A 15,515-nucleotide genomic window follows, 5' to 3' on the forward strand; every position below is an offset into this window, starting at 1 on the left:
AGTTGAAAGTAGTGGGCCACTGTCACAAACAGGAATACCATGCCACCCAGCTGCTTGACCTGAGTGTAAACTGTATAACTAGTATTGTCTACTACGTTACAACAAATTATTTACTCACATAAAACTTTCACATTTCTGCAAATTGAATTCAATGAACTGCAGATATAGACTACATTTGGTAAAATACTGAGTATGTGTCAACTTTAAAGTAGTGGGCCACTCCACTGTCACAAACAGGAAGACCATGCCAATGTTGCCATCCAGCTGCCTGACCAGTGACCTGAGCATAAACTTAGGCACTGCCTAGTATTATAAGACCCAATTCAGAATATTTATGACACTGATTTACTACGACACTATGGCACTTTATGAGTCCACTACTATTGTACTAGTAGGCCTATTAGTACAATAGTAGTGTCCACTCATTTTGTATGTCTAATGGAATTTTGACAAATATGTCCACCACAAGCCAACACAGTGATGATGACCCCAGTATACTACATTTGGTCAAATACTGAGTGAGTATGTGTAAAGTAAAGTAGTGGGCCACTACAATGACAAACAGGAAGACCAGCCCATGCCACCCAGCCAGCTGCCTGACCAGGGACCAGTGACCTGAGTGTAAACTGTAAACTGAGGCATTGCTCTTCTTATCTTGCCCTGCTGAGGCCCCAGCTGCCATGACTGGGGGAGGAGGACAGAATTGACTTGTCAACGCTGTCCTGTCAACAAGCCCTGGTCATAAGCAGCCTTGCATACACAGTACTGTACACTGAACCCCCTTCCTCACTTTCAACCGTCTCACATCGCACGCCTTTCCACGAATGCATATTCACGCGTCCCGTCCGAGACCAAATGCGTCTAGTAGTAGTAGTAGTAGTACAAATCTTTATTCACACACAGTTAAACTCATAGTGGGCACAGGGTAAACAGAGTGCACTGCTTTCGACGTGCACGACTGTGAAAAAGCGCGACCACGAGAAACAGCGCCGACTTTTTTTTAAAAGACCGAAACATTCCGCACGACACTGACGACAGATGAAACGGTGAACGGTCTTCGCCGCTAAAGTCGCAACAACAACACCTAAACATGGAAACGGTAGCGAACACACATCAAACTTTTGTAGTTATTACGTTGTTTTCCCCCCCAAAGAAAGCGCGTGTGTGCCTTTAATACGCCGTAATGGCGACACCGTTTAAAGAGGCGCACGGAGGGATAGCAGCAGCAGCAGCAACAACGGTAATAGTTTACTTCTCACAACTTACCAACCGTACTGGAGCCTGACCCCGAACCCAGCAGCAGGTACCAGATCCACATCATACGCTCTGTTCTTCGGCCTGCCCTCTATCCGCCCTGCCGCGGGCCGATAATTAGGGCAGAAAGAAAACTTCTCCGATATATCCCCCCACTTCTGACGTTAGTAGTACAGACAGAGCGGCTCTCTCTCACTCTTCTTTTTTTCCCCCTCTCCTCTCCTCTCCCCCCCGGGCAAAGTTAGGAAGGCATTTGGCGTGGAGTTGGTAGTACTGGATTGTCGTTTGGGACAGCGGTGTGGAATCCGGTCAGGGGAGGAGGGGGAAGAAGAGAGATGGAAGGGGCTTTGGGGTGGTGGCAGCCAGGCAGCAGCCAGGGAGGGGAGTCGGACGTGGGGGATCGGGTTGTGTTGGTGCTGCTGAGAGAGAGAGGCGGAGTCCGAGAGAGAGCAGTCACACTGGAGACACAGGAGAGAGGTCGGCTTGGACCATGTGCACATTCTTCCCTCCTCTAGCTTATCAGTTTATAAGTTGCATAGCGTGTTTACTCCAAAACATTGAAGTGAAAGCTGGAAAGCAGTGGTGGAAAAAGTACTCAAGTAACAGTAGGCTACTGCAATCTGTAGTAGAAATAGCCTACTCTTTACAATTGGAAAGTCTGAGAAATCTAAATTTACTTTAGTTCAAAAGTATTGGTATCAAAATTAAAGTACCAAAATTAGAAAGTATGCTACTCATATGCAAAAAGTTCCATTTCAAGTTTTCAAATGTATGAAAATCCTTTGAGAATAGCAGATTTATACATTTTGTCTTTTGTAGATGGCTAACCCGCACTATTACTATTTTCAAATGTCAGAAATGTATATTGGGCTGAAGAGGTTATAGGGAGAGTGGGGTACTGAGAGACTTTTTTACATTTGCTCCCCTCTAGGCGAACTAAAAGATATATCAGTAAAAATGTACACATTTCCCAGTAATTGGGATGTTTCCTAACAATGGAAGTTATCAGAATGTATTCAAGACAAAAGACAGTGAAAATATGATTGTTTTTAAAAAAAAGTGGTCTTGTGTCTCACTTTACGCCAGCACCGGGGTAAACTGAAACAGACCAGAGAAATCAAGGGGGTAAAGTTATCAACTTATTTTTTTCACTTTAAAACTACCAAAGTCTTCCCGTTATTTCAAGGTCCCAGTAGTCCAGTTAGGGTTAGGATTAGGGGTAGGTTTATAGGGTTAAGGTTAGGCTTTAGGGTTAGCATTCACCAGTGTCGGCAGGTTAGCATTCACCAGTGTTGGCAGGTTAGCCTCGGACTACTGGGACCTCAAAACAACGGGACCTCGGAATAGCCTTACATGTCCGTTCAGACTGTTTTAAGCAGGTAAGCGAGCAGGCCCTCAAGTTCTGTTCACCATCTCCCACACGCTCTGAATGCGTACTTTACACTCTTTGGTACCGACCCCTATGACTTTTCTACGTCCTGATTCGCCTCCAGTAGGCGTGGGCAGAACACCCTCCACTCCACCCTATTTGGTCGTAGAGTTTGCTGAGGCTGCCCTTTTGATTGCGACCGTAGGTCGCATTTACTACCAAAACCTCCACAGGCTGTCTGTCTGTCTGTCTGTCTGTCAGTGAGTCCGTCACACTTTTGCCCTGCTCATATCTCCACAACCGTTGCCCCCATCCATGCCACATTTTGCACACACACTCCTTACCTGCCAAACTACAACCTCCAAGGACCCCCGGAGCTCCAGGGACCCCCAGGTGTACAAAAATGTCCCTCCGTGAGTGACACATCACACGTCACACTTTTCCCCTGCTCATATCTCCACAACCGTTGCCCCCATCCATGCCACATTTTGCACACACACTCCTTACCTGCCAAACTACAACCTCCAAGGACCCCCGGAGCTACAGGGACCCCCAGCTCCCTGGGAGACCCCCAGATGTAAAAAAAAACCCAAATGTGCAAAAGTGACCAAATGACCACCCCAACGGGGCTGCTCACGGGGAATTCCCAGGGACCACCGACTCCTGGTGCTCCAGAACGGATGCAAAAGTGGTGGTGCCCCCAGTGGAGGACCCCCTACACTGCAGCTCACATAAAATGCCGTAACTCCGGCTAGGAGCGACCGGGAGAGCCGGGGCCGGTACCTATTCGTCCGCCTCGGCGCCGCGCAGACCCCACCCCTCATTTCTCACATGGCCCTCTTCTAGCGCCACCATCAGGCCGATTCTTGCAAAGCCACCTACGGTCGCTTTTCTCCCGATTAGGGAGTCTTACTGGTGTCTACCCTGTGGACTTGTTTCATGCCTGTGATCAGCACTCCGTCCTGAGCCTTGGACCGTAGTCTGTGGACTACACTGATCTAGTAGATAGAGTTGTTTAAGCATGATGGAATAATCCGACAGTCAAGTTCTACCCGCCACTGCAAGCCTGTCGTAGGGGCCCCCAGTCAGGGGATTTGTGCTTGTTCGTCCTCCGATTCCTTCCAAAGTCAAACTAATCAATGGGGGCCACTGGTAGACGCCAAGCAGACCGGACCAGGGTGTTCCCACACCGGGTCATGAGTTCACCATGGTATAGTTTCAGAGCACTAGGCAGAAATCACATCGCGTCAACACCCGTCGAGGACTATCGCGATGCTCTCTTTTAGTTAAACAGTCAGATTCCCCTGGACCGCACCAGTTCTAAGTCAGCTGCTAGGCCCAGCCGATACAGCCCGCCCCGAGGGACGCGGTAGGGGCCTGGCACGCGTCCAGAGTTGCCGCCGGCCCGCAGCGCCAGCCCTCCCCGACTGATGACCTTCCCCGGGTGGGCTGAGCCCCAGAGAGGCTTATTCCGAAGTTACAGATCTGACTTCCCCTTACCCGCCTTATTCTTGTTCACCTTCGAGACCTACTGCGGATATGGGTACGGCCTGGGCACGGGCCCCTCTCTTGGCTTATCTACAATGTTTATGACATAAAAAATTAAACATATATAATGTAATGAAACAAGGTGAGCCGAGTGCTTCTGAGTTTAGCATGTGTGGTATCTCGAGTTTTGTTGTGTTTGAGGTGCTAGTAGAAGTTAATATCGGATTAAATCAGCAAGGGGTCCCATCGGGAAGTTCTTCTCGCACACTCAGAGCCAAGGAACGCAGTTAAAAAGCCTTTATTAGACACTTAGGGCTATTATATACTAAAACAATAAAAAGCCATTAAGCCGACCGGTTTCGACAAAAGGTGTCTTCTTCAGGGCGTGGCTATAAGAGGATGGCACCGTAGGTGCATGTCCTCTTATACCTCCTTGTGGCCAAGGGAACCAATCATAACAGGTATACATCTCATCAGGCTCAGTGTAAGCAATCTAATTCATATACATAATAAGTATTGTGTCTTTACATTCCTGAGCCTTGGACCGTAGTCTGTGGACTACACTGATCTAGTAGATAGAGTTGTTTAAGCATGATGGAATAATCCGACAGTCAAGTTCTACCCGCCACTGCAAGCCTGTCGTAGGGGCCCCCAGTCAGGGGATTTGTGCTTGTTCGTCCTCCGATTCCTTCCAAAGTCAAACTAATCAATGGGGGCCACTGGTAGACGCCAAGCAGACCGGACCAGGGTGTTCCCACACCGGGTCATGAGTTCACCATGGTATAGTTTCAGAGCACTAGGCAGAAATCACATCGCGTCAACACCCGTCGAGGACTATCGCGATGCTCTCTTTTAGTTAAACAGTCAGATTCCCCTGGACCGCACCAGTTCTAAGTCAGCTGCTAGGCCCAGCCGATACAGCCCGCCCCGAGGGACGCGGTAGGGGCCTGGCACGCGTCCAGAGTTGCCGCCGGCCCGCAGCGCCAGCCCTCCCCGACTGATGACCTTCCCCGGGTGGGCTGAGCCCCAGAGAGGCTTATTCCGAAGTTACAGATCTGACTTCCCCTTACCCGCCTTATTCTTGTTCACCTTCGAGACCTACTGCGGATATGGGTACGGCCTGGGCACGGGCCCCTCTCTTGGCTTATCTACAATGTTTATGACATAAAAAATTAAACATATATAATGTAATGAAACAAGGTGAGCCGAGTGCTTCTGAGTTTAGCATGTGTGGTATCTCGAGTTTTGTTGTGTTTGAGGTGCTAGTAGAAGTTAATATCGGATTAAATCAGCAAGGGGTCCCATCGGGAAGTTCTTCTCGCACACTCAGAGCCAAGGAACGCAGTTAAAAAGCCTTTATTAGACACTTAGGGCTATTATATACTAAAACAATAAAAAGCCATTAAGCCGACCGGTTTCGACAAAAGGTGTCTTCTTCAGGGCGTGGCTATAAGAGGATGGCACCGTAGGTGCATGTCCTCTTATACCTCCTTGTGGCCAAGGGAACCAATCATAACAGGTATACATCTCATCAGGCTCAGTGTAAGCAATCTAATTCATATACATAATAAGTATTGTGTCTTTACATTCATATTGCCTACCTATACCAACAATTTAGACATATATGACAAATAACATAACTCATACTTTCAATGAATCACCTATTTACAGAAAAGGTTTAAAATCAAGTTCTTCATTTAGACCCGGGTATACCATGGAGTCAAAAGTAAATATCCAGTATGTTTCTCTCTGCAGTAACCTCTGTAATCTATTGCCACCCCTTGGTGTTTGTTCAACTTGTTCAATACCCTCTACTTTAAGGAGGCTGTCATTACCATTGTGGACACTATGGAAATGACGTGCCATAGGGTAATCTTCGTTATTTGTTCTAATGGCTGAACATAAATATGCCATTAGAACAGTACAGAGGTTACTGCAGAGAGAAACATACTGGATATTTACTTTTGACGCCATGGTATATCCAGGTCTAAATGAAGAAATTGATTTTAAACCTTTTCTGTAAATAGGTGATTTATTTGGTTTGTTACATATTGAAAGTATGAGTTATGTTATTTGTCATATATGTCTGAAATTGTTGGTATAGGTAGGCAATATGAATGTAAAGACACAATACTTACTATGTATATGAATTAGATTGCTTACACTGAGCATGATGAGATGTATATGTACCTGTTATGATTGGTTCCCTTGGTCACAAGGAGGTATAAGAGGACATGCACCTACGGTGCCATCCTCTTATAGCCACGTCCTGAAGAAGACACCTTTTGTAGAAACCGGTCAGCTTAATGGCTTTTTATTGTTTTAGTATGTAATAGCCCATAAGTGTCTAATAAAGGCTTTTTAACTGCGTTCCTTGGCTCTGAGTGTGCGAGAAAAACTTCCCGATGGGACCCCTTGCTGATATAATTTATCTTGTACCTCATGTTGGGGTAATGTGAGACAGTGTCTCACTGTCCCCCAAAGCAATTGTCTCACTTTACCCCATAGCCACATTTTGGGAAAATCTTATCAATTCAGGGTAATCTTCAGCTAGCATCTATCACATGGATTTATATGTTGGTAGTTCATCAACATGTATGATATAAAATGTTCTCCCTGAATCAATTTGCTTTGACACAACAGCTGATTATGTTGACAGCTCTTTTACATGCAAAATGCATTTTTTGTGTGGAAAAAAAGCATGTTTTCCACAGCACTATCAGGTCCTCTCCTTCATGACAAGGGGGAAAGGGCCAGTTCACCTCTGGGACAACCAGATCTTATTTTATTGTTGTTTGGGACAAGATCAACACAATAATGAGTTATGTTTTGTGTTCAATCTGTGTTTTGAGATATTTTAGTATTTCAGCATGAATGATGATGCATTTTGCATCATATGAGTCATCATGCTGCATCATATGATGCAAAATGCATCATCGTTCATGCTGAAATACTAAAATATCTCAAAACACAGATTGAACACAAAAAATAACTCAGGATTGTGTTGATCTTGTCCCAAACAACAATAAAATAAGATCTGGTTTTCCCAGAGGTGAACTGGCCCTTTAAGGGGCTTGAAAATATAATGGTCACAGACCACAAATGTGTTCCATTGCCTAGATACAGGGCGTGTCTCAGTTTACCCGGTGTCTCAGTTTACCCCACTCTCTCCCTATGTTTGGGTTAGGGTTAGACAAAGTAACTTTTAACTAAAGTTTTCAAATAAATGTAATGGAGTAAAAGTAGGCTACAATATTTGATCCGAGATGTAGTGGATTATAAGTATTGGAAATTGCAAATACCTAAAAATGTTACTTAAGTACAGTACTATAGTAAATGTACTCAGTTACTTACTTTACACCACTGGCTTACTACAAAACATTGAAGTGAAACAATTCTTCATACTAATAAGCTGGAAGGGGGGGGGGGGTATGCCTAATGAAACAGCATGCTGTATGAAAGAAAAACATTACCTTTAAAATATAGAACAGAATGAGACATGTACAGATGGCAAAAAGCGAACTTTTTGGAACTATATTAGCTATAACAGATGGGTTGCTTTCAAGAAAGTTAGAATAACAAAAAAGCTGCACCAGGCAAGCATTTTGTTTGCTGTATTATTTTTTAGAGAGATGAAGCTAGTGATACAGAGATGCAAGAGGTGGCACCGTGGCATTTTACACCTATCAGACCTCAAAGTCTTTATCATAGAGCCACAGCTGTGTACAGACAGACAGTCTGCTTCAAAGAAACCCCTTGATAACAGGCTACTAAACGTGAAGGTAAGCTATGTATATGATCAGGATAAAGTCTCAATATCAGCCTGGCTCACTCCAGCCCAACCTAGTCTATATTCAGCCATACTACAGTATGTGTTATCAAGCCAGGGCCTGATGCAGGCTGCCTCTGAGGGAATGGTCGTAACATGTCAGTGGGATCTGTGAGAGGTTCCAATTTTATTATATAGTGTATGGGGCTTTTGTCTTCATATCACCTAGCAATGTATTGTGTTTAATCCTGTTAGAATGGTTGCTACAGTAGGATGGATACTGTACCTCAGAGTAAAAGCCCTAGCTGGAAAATGTCCACACTCCACAGATTGTAAATATTAACACTCAGATACATACTTACAGACAGCAGGGTGAATGAAACTACCATTATAATGCCTGTTGAAGAGGAAGTGGGTTTTGTCAATGTTAAATTGATTTCATTCGGTTTCCCAACTTTCCCCAGAGTTATCATCAATGTTAATGTCGAGCTGCCTAACAAAAATAATGCACTGCACTCCGTGAACCAGAACACTATAATCTGGTTTCGGGGGATCGGCATTGGAACAGCGAGGGAGCACAGAAATTGCTCCTGTACTGCTGTACATTACGGATCCACAGATTCCACGCACACTGCCTCAGTAATGCCCATCAATTAGTTTAGGCTATCTACAAACAGCCCAGACCTAATTAGCCACTGGCCAACAAATGGACTCATTAGTGGACATTAAGCCCTAATATGAAGGTTGCTATTGACTTGATCACAGGAGAAACCCAATTAGCGTAAAATTACACTGAGGTAGAGAAACAATATAATTGGTGAGAGAGAGGAGGGATGGGATTCAGCCTGCAGTGACATTGATAGAGATTTAAAAAAGTGTTATTCTTAATGTATACTTAGTTGCACACAACTAAGTAAAAATAGGGCTTTAGAGAAAGATTAAGCAAGAGAGAGCGGTGAGAGGGGTGTAGCAAGTTAGCCTATTGCACAGCTAAACTCTAACTGCCATTGCTAACACAAGGGAGATATATATCCCTTGTGATATATATCCACGCAGTGTGATATTGTCTGTGGCCATGAAATGCATATAAGAAGAGTATGACAGAGTGTGTGTGTGTGTGTGTGTGTGTGTGTGTGTGTGTGTGTGTGTGTGTGTGTGTGTGTGTGTGTGTGTGTGTGTGTGTGTGTGTGTGTGTGTGTGTGTGTGTGTGTGTGTGTGTGTGTGTGTGTGCCGTGCATGCATGTATAGAGAGGTATGGAGGAAAAGAGATACAAAGGCAAATGGCTCAGAATAAGCGAGGAAGCCAGAGGCTAGATGAATAACTGAAAGTGGATCGGAGAAGAAGACAAAATGAGAGAAGGTGTGAGAACAAATCAGAAAAAAATCCAGCAGAGATATTGAAATGTTGAGCAGTGCAGAGAGAGAGGAGTGATACCCTGGAACAAAAACAGCCGCAAGGTTTAAGGTATTACATTAAGGTATTACATATTGCAAGCAGTAGGTTGTTAGTTATGTCAATTTAAGCTATCCAACAAGTGTTTCAGTCCCTAATGCCACTGGGTGCTATTCTAATGCATCATTTTCCCATTAAGTGCAAGTGGGTGGGAAGTATGATAAAGGTCATAGGCTGTCAAGAGAATATGTCCTTGTTATGTTGGACTTACAGTATGTCAGATGTGAAATGCCAAGTTCCTTAAAGGACTGCTGAATGCAGCTTCACTCTGGTGGGTCTCACAGGACTGTGGCACATAGCCTTCCACCAAAGACAGACTGATCACATCAAACAAAGAGGCAACAACCAGTGGCAAGACCTCCTTAAAGGGGAAGACCACCCATTTTCAATATTGAACTGTGTCATTAATATGTATACCTTAGAGGGGTTGTGTGGAAAGAGAAAAAAAAGGATTGATTTTGGGGTTTGTATTGTAAAGTACAACTTGATGACATCACACATTGTACTTTACAATACAAACCCCAAAATCAATCCTCCAGTTCTAGGCAACACAGAAGGGGGGGGAACTTTTTTTCTATTTCCACACAACTCCTCTAAGGTATATTAATGACATATTTCAATATGTCATTAATATACCTTAAATATACCTTAGTGGATGGTCTTCCCCTTTAAGTAGTTTAGTTGGGATGGTTTTAGCTGAAGAAATCGTTGAAGTAAGTTCAGAGAGGTCGATTGAAGAAAACAGTCTGGATATATCAGGCCCTACAACTGTCTCCAAGGCTCCTACGCCCGAGGACAGACCGGTGCCGCCATGCCGACTGAGGGCAAGAGGTGGTAAATGTATCCCTCTAATAGTTAACATTTAAGATCATCATTAAAGAAGCTGATGAAGTCATTGCTAATGAAAGCTATGGATCAATAAAGTCATGTCTTTTTGTCAGCTTGGCCAAAGCGTGTCAAACGTTGCCTAGGGTTGTTTTGATTTCCTCTAAAGCAGAGTACAGATGGACTTCCTATGACTATCTTACAAGACTAAGCAAGCAGTCTGGTTTTCATGCTTGCTTTTATTTGGGGGTTTGGGAGTTATTCCCTGAAGAAGACCTTGCCAGGTCGAAATTTTTTCCCCCCTCTATTTAAATAAATCCTGCATTGTAATTTGTGACTACGAGTGTGCAGCCTTTTTCTTTACCTTTATACTTACTTAGTGTGCATGGGCGCCATCCGATCGAACCTTAGTGCAAAGTCAAACTTGTATGAGTGTCCCATATGAACAGGGGGTGTGTAGTGCCAAGTGGCAGTGCGATCGGACCAACTGTTACTATCTACCAATTCAACAATACCAGTAAGACTCCCTAATCGGGAGATAAGCGACCGTTGGTCGCTTATCTCCACAAATAGGCCAAAAATTTGTTTTACCAAAACCGTCCTGATGGTGGCGCTAGATGGGACAGATGCGTTTTGATTACATGACTGTAGAGATACTGTGCGATTTGTGTGATTTTAGGGCAAAATCTGTAGGAGCAGTGTCCAAAAATGTGTTTAAAAAATCGTCCTGAAGGTGGCGCTAAATGGGACAGATCCATGTTGATGAGATGAGTGTAGACATACTGTGTACCGATTTGCGTGATCTTAGGGCAAAATCTGTAGGAGCAGTGTCCAAAAATGTGTTGGAAAAATCGGTCTGATGGTGGCGCTATATGGGACAGGTCCATGTTGATGACATGAGTGTAGACATACTGTGTAGCGATTTGCGTGATTTTAGGGCAAAATCTGTAGGAACAGTGTCCAAAAATATCGACCTGAAGGTGGCGCTATATGGGACACATCCATGTTGATGAGATGAGTGTAGACATACTGTGTAGCGATTTGCGTGATTTTAGGGCAAAGATTGTAGGAGCAGTGTCCAAAAATGTGTTTTAAAAAATCGGCCTGAAGGTGGCGCTATATGGGACAGATCCAAGTTGATGACATGAGTGTAGACATACTGTGTACCGATTTGCGTGATTTTAGGGCAAAAATTGTAGGAGCAGTGTCCAAAAATGTGTTTCATGGTGTTTCATGGTGGCGCTAGAAGAGGGCCATGTGAGAAATGAGGGGTGGGGTCTCCGCGCCACCGAGGCGGACGAATAGGTACCGGCCCCGGCTCTCCCGGTCGCTCCTAGCCCGAGTTAAGGCATTTTATGTGAGCTGCAGTGTAGGGGGTCCTCCACTGGGGGCGCCACCACTTTTGCATCCGTTCTGGAGCACCAGGAGTCGGTGGTCCAGGTCGGTGGTTTAATATCGTTTGGAGGAAGAAAATGCTGCAATTTGTCCATATACTGTCGAAATGTGACATAGCTCTGTTTACACAATGCTGTAACCCCTCCAACTGTATAGATGTTCCCCTTTTTCTTTTGGAGCTGTGTGGAACACAAGCTACCCTATACGTGGCCGTGTGTGTAGGTATGTGGGTATGTGGGTGGGTCTGTGGGTCTGTATGTAGCCTGTATGTAGTAACCCTGGGTGACCAGAGAGGTGCTGTTGAGTCTAGCCTGCCCTGAGCATCAACTGCAATACACACACACACACACACACACACACACACACACACACACACACACACACACACACAGCTCCACTTCGAACAGAGGTTTGATTTTTTTTTAAAGATTTGTTTTCGGGCTTTTTTATGCCTTTTATTTGATAGGACAGTAGACTGACAAGAAATGGGGAGAGAGATGGGGAATGACATTTGGCAAAGGTCGTCCGGATCGGGGATCGAACTGGCGACACCAGCAGGCATCTTAGCCTAGTATGTGGTATGCGCCTTGACCACCAGGCCAGCGGGCGCCCCATGTTCCCCTTTTTCAACAGTTTTTATTATATTTTGACACTTGCTTTGACAATGTAAACGTATGTTTTCTCAGGCCAATAAAGCTCATTTGGATTGAATTGAATTGAATTCAATAGTATGTCTTGACGAATGTAAGTATTATGATTGGGGCCGTGGGGTGAGTGGATGCATTTAGGCAAACATACAATCATGTTTCAGTAAGACAAGAAATCAGTATGATCATCTGAGTAGATTGTTTACCAATACAGCTTTTGGTGGCAGAGATCCAAAGTTTAGTCCACATTTAACGATCTTATTTTGTGGTACCACTGCAGTGGTGGTGTTAATAGGTTTTCATGTACAACTCCTCGGTTTACTTTTGATTCAATTGATTTAAATGGCCACGGGCGGACCCAGTCTCTGTGGGGTTTTTGGTGCATGGGTAACAGCTCTAATGGAAACTCACAGAAGCGTGTATGACCGCACGATATCTGCCTCCTGGTCTCAACTCTGGGTTGTAATTCTTTTTACTTAACTAATATACTCAAATTAGTATGACAGTTGCACCATCTCATATGGGATGTATGCCGTGTCTCCTAATCAGACTGAGACTTCTTCAGAAAGTTTGGCAATTATATATGAAGCCCACCTCATTTTCTGGACAGCACCTTGACAGCCAACCACTGAATGATGACATGCGGCTGTACATGTCAAATCTAATAACCAAGGAACGTCTTGGTTTGTGTGTGAGGATAGCTTTGCCTGAGAGTGAGAGAGGGAGGGAGGGAGGGAGAGAGACATAGGAGAAAGGATACACCAAGCAACATCCCTTTAATGATTTCTGAAAGCGTGCCTGCTGATCCATTACAATGTTGACTTTACTGGAAAACATCTAGAGAGCAATGGTCCGTGCACAGACAGTCACACACACACACAAACATGCACGCACGCACGCGCACGCGCACACACACACACACACACACACACACACACACACACACACACACACACATATGCATTTGTGGAACACACACACACACACAATAACCCTGAGCCTCCTTCATGCTCCCCCACCTGATCAATTCCTCTTCACTCTCTCTGAAATCAGTTTACAAGGCTGTCATCTAGGCCAGCCAGCAGAGCAGAAGCATCATATCCACGAGTTTCCAACGCCCCATAGTGCATTGCGCAGACGTCTGCACCGAGCTTCCGCCGCTGATTTACAAGCTAACAACGGGTTGCATCTGCGACGCGACGTGAGCTTGTATGTCTGCTGTTAAACCCGGAAGTTTGGTCCTGATAGTCTCCAGTAAACTCCCGGGGAAACTTGTGGATAGGAATCAGCAGCCAAGGATGGGTTGTGAGCCTAATCAAAGACCATACTGTATAATATATGTATGTATATTTATTTATATATTATATACTGTATACATTTGCCTCCTGATGAAGCTAAGGATGTGACTTCTTGTGAATGTGAATTCTCTCTAATGGCCAGCAGGGTGCGACTCCACTGGTTGCAAATAAAAGTGAGACCTACTTCTTACTTGATTTATTACCTCAGTTAAACATTTTCCTAATGAGTTTAAGTTTTCAATCGCTTACTTTGAGTCCTCTTCAATACGGCATGTTGTTAATTTTGTAAATGATGGTCCCATTTAGGGAAAATTAGATGATCAAGTAGAGAGTGCTTTAGGGCGTAGCAATATTGTGATTGATAAGTTGCTACCATGGTGATCAGGATGGAGGCATACTAATGCATATCCCCAGCTCCACTCTCTCATACATCCAAATATGGCCTCTTCTGGCAGCAGAATTCAGTGATGGCGACGGTCTGATCTAAGATGGCGATGTTGAACTAAGGGCTTCAAAGCAGCAGTTTGGCCACCAGCTGTCTTCTCATGCCTTGATGCAGCCCAATATGGCTGCTCAACAAACAGATGCTTGCCCTTGACTGATGACTTCAAATCAATATCACGGTTATTTCAAACCTTTGCCTTGATAACGATTAATGAATGATTATTAGAAGAAAGGGGAAAATAGCAGATCTACTAACTAATAACACGTTGCGATGCGACGCGTAACGCGTTGTGAGCTTTTTATATCAGCACTTTTTGCACGCCATTGTACAAGGTTGATTTCTTCCCTCAATCCATCCCTGTCTCTCCGCGACTCCGCCTCGCTCTCTCCTCGGCCCCCACATCCACGGTCTTTACGAGTCATTACGCATGTTCACGTCTATGCCATTAAGTTTGAATACCAAAGGCAAGGTTTGAATTAATTTGCGATAAGAACAGAAAATAAAGACATTAATTAATGCTATGTTGGCCTCACTCCATGTTATGTCCTACAAGTCCCGCGTACGTGACCAATTAGGCGAAAGGAGAGAAAGGGAGTGACTGAGATAGAGTAGGGAAGAGATAGAGAGAGAGAGAGAGAGAGAGAGAGAGAGAGAGAGAGAGAGAGACCAAATCAGAGGAGTGTGCGATGGATGGAGGCCAGCATGAGAAGAGCCACCAGTGCTCCCAGCAGGTTTGGCCTGTTTTTACGCCAATCAACGTGGCTTGGAGTTGGCCTACACTCGCACCCCGCGGGCTGCTGCAGTTTAGTGGACCACCGAATGAATGCACTGCAGGTGCTTTCTTGTGGGCCAAAGTGGGCCACCACTCGTTCCCTAATTCCCTGCCACAGCCCTGGCTCTTCTGCATTTTCGCACAGTTCCCCACTCGCCCGGTACTCAGGGCTATATTTGTATTAGATTGAAAAAGACCCAGAGAATAACCTTGAGAATATTACAGCTGCTCTCCGTGTCTAAAGAGAAGCAAAAATAATATGCATGCTGCCAAGTGAGTGATGCGTCTGAGTTATTGAAACATGAATTAGAGTAGATGGAACTGCAGACAGCATTTTGATAACAAAGCAAGTAAGTATGCAGGGGGGGGTACTTATGAATTCAACAGTGTTGAGTGAAGCCTGATTGTCTCCACCAGCCGAAAGGCATGGGGAGAGACACTATGTTTCCGTCTCCGTCCGTCCGTTTGTCCGTGTGTGTGTCCGTGTGTCCGTCCATCCTGTTTTTACCAGCTAATCTCCGGAGGCGTTGGCCCGGTCGCTGCCAAACTGTGCACACATGCTCCCTGGATGCCAATTCAGAACCTCTGTCCTACATTTTTCACATGGGCCTGTTCTAGCGCCACCAGGAGGCCAATTTGGCCAGTAATAATATATTTTTTGTCCATAAATCACGCAAATCGGTATCTCTACAGTCATGTGATTGACATGGACCTGTCCGATTTTCCTTATTTCATCCTGATTGGCTAAAACTGGCTTCCAAAGTTTGCAGGATTGGTCCATTTTGAATAAAATGCCTGAA

At 44.7% G+C, this 15,515-nt stretch overlaps 1 protein-coding gene across 2 annotated transcripts in view; it reads right to left on the reverse strand.

Moving 5' to 3' along the window:
• ldlrad3 (low density lipoprotein receptor class A domain containing 3) overlaps positions 1–1,494 on the reverse strand; it is a 143,322-nt gene extending 141,828 nt beyond the window's left edge. For both annotated transcript variants that reach the window (XM_080736664.1, XM_080736663.1), the window contains exon 1: positions 1,267–1,494. In XM_080736664.1, coding sequence (XP_080592790.1) covers positions 1,267–1,321 — 55 coding nt within the window. In that variant the 5' untranslated portion in view covers positions 1,322–1,494. The remainder of the gene's footprint in view (positions 1–1,266) is intronic.
• Positions 1,495–15,515: the final 14,021 nt, after the last annotated feature.

This window comes from Nannobrachium achirus, assembly GCF_963921795.1.
Source record: "Nannobrachium achirus genome assembly, chromosome: 11".
NCBI classification, from domain to species: Eukaryota; Metazoa; Chordata; class Actinopteri; order Myctophiformes; family Myctophidae; genus Nannobrachium; species Nannobrachium achirus.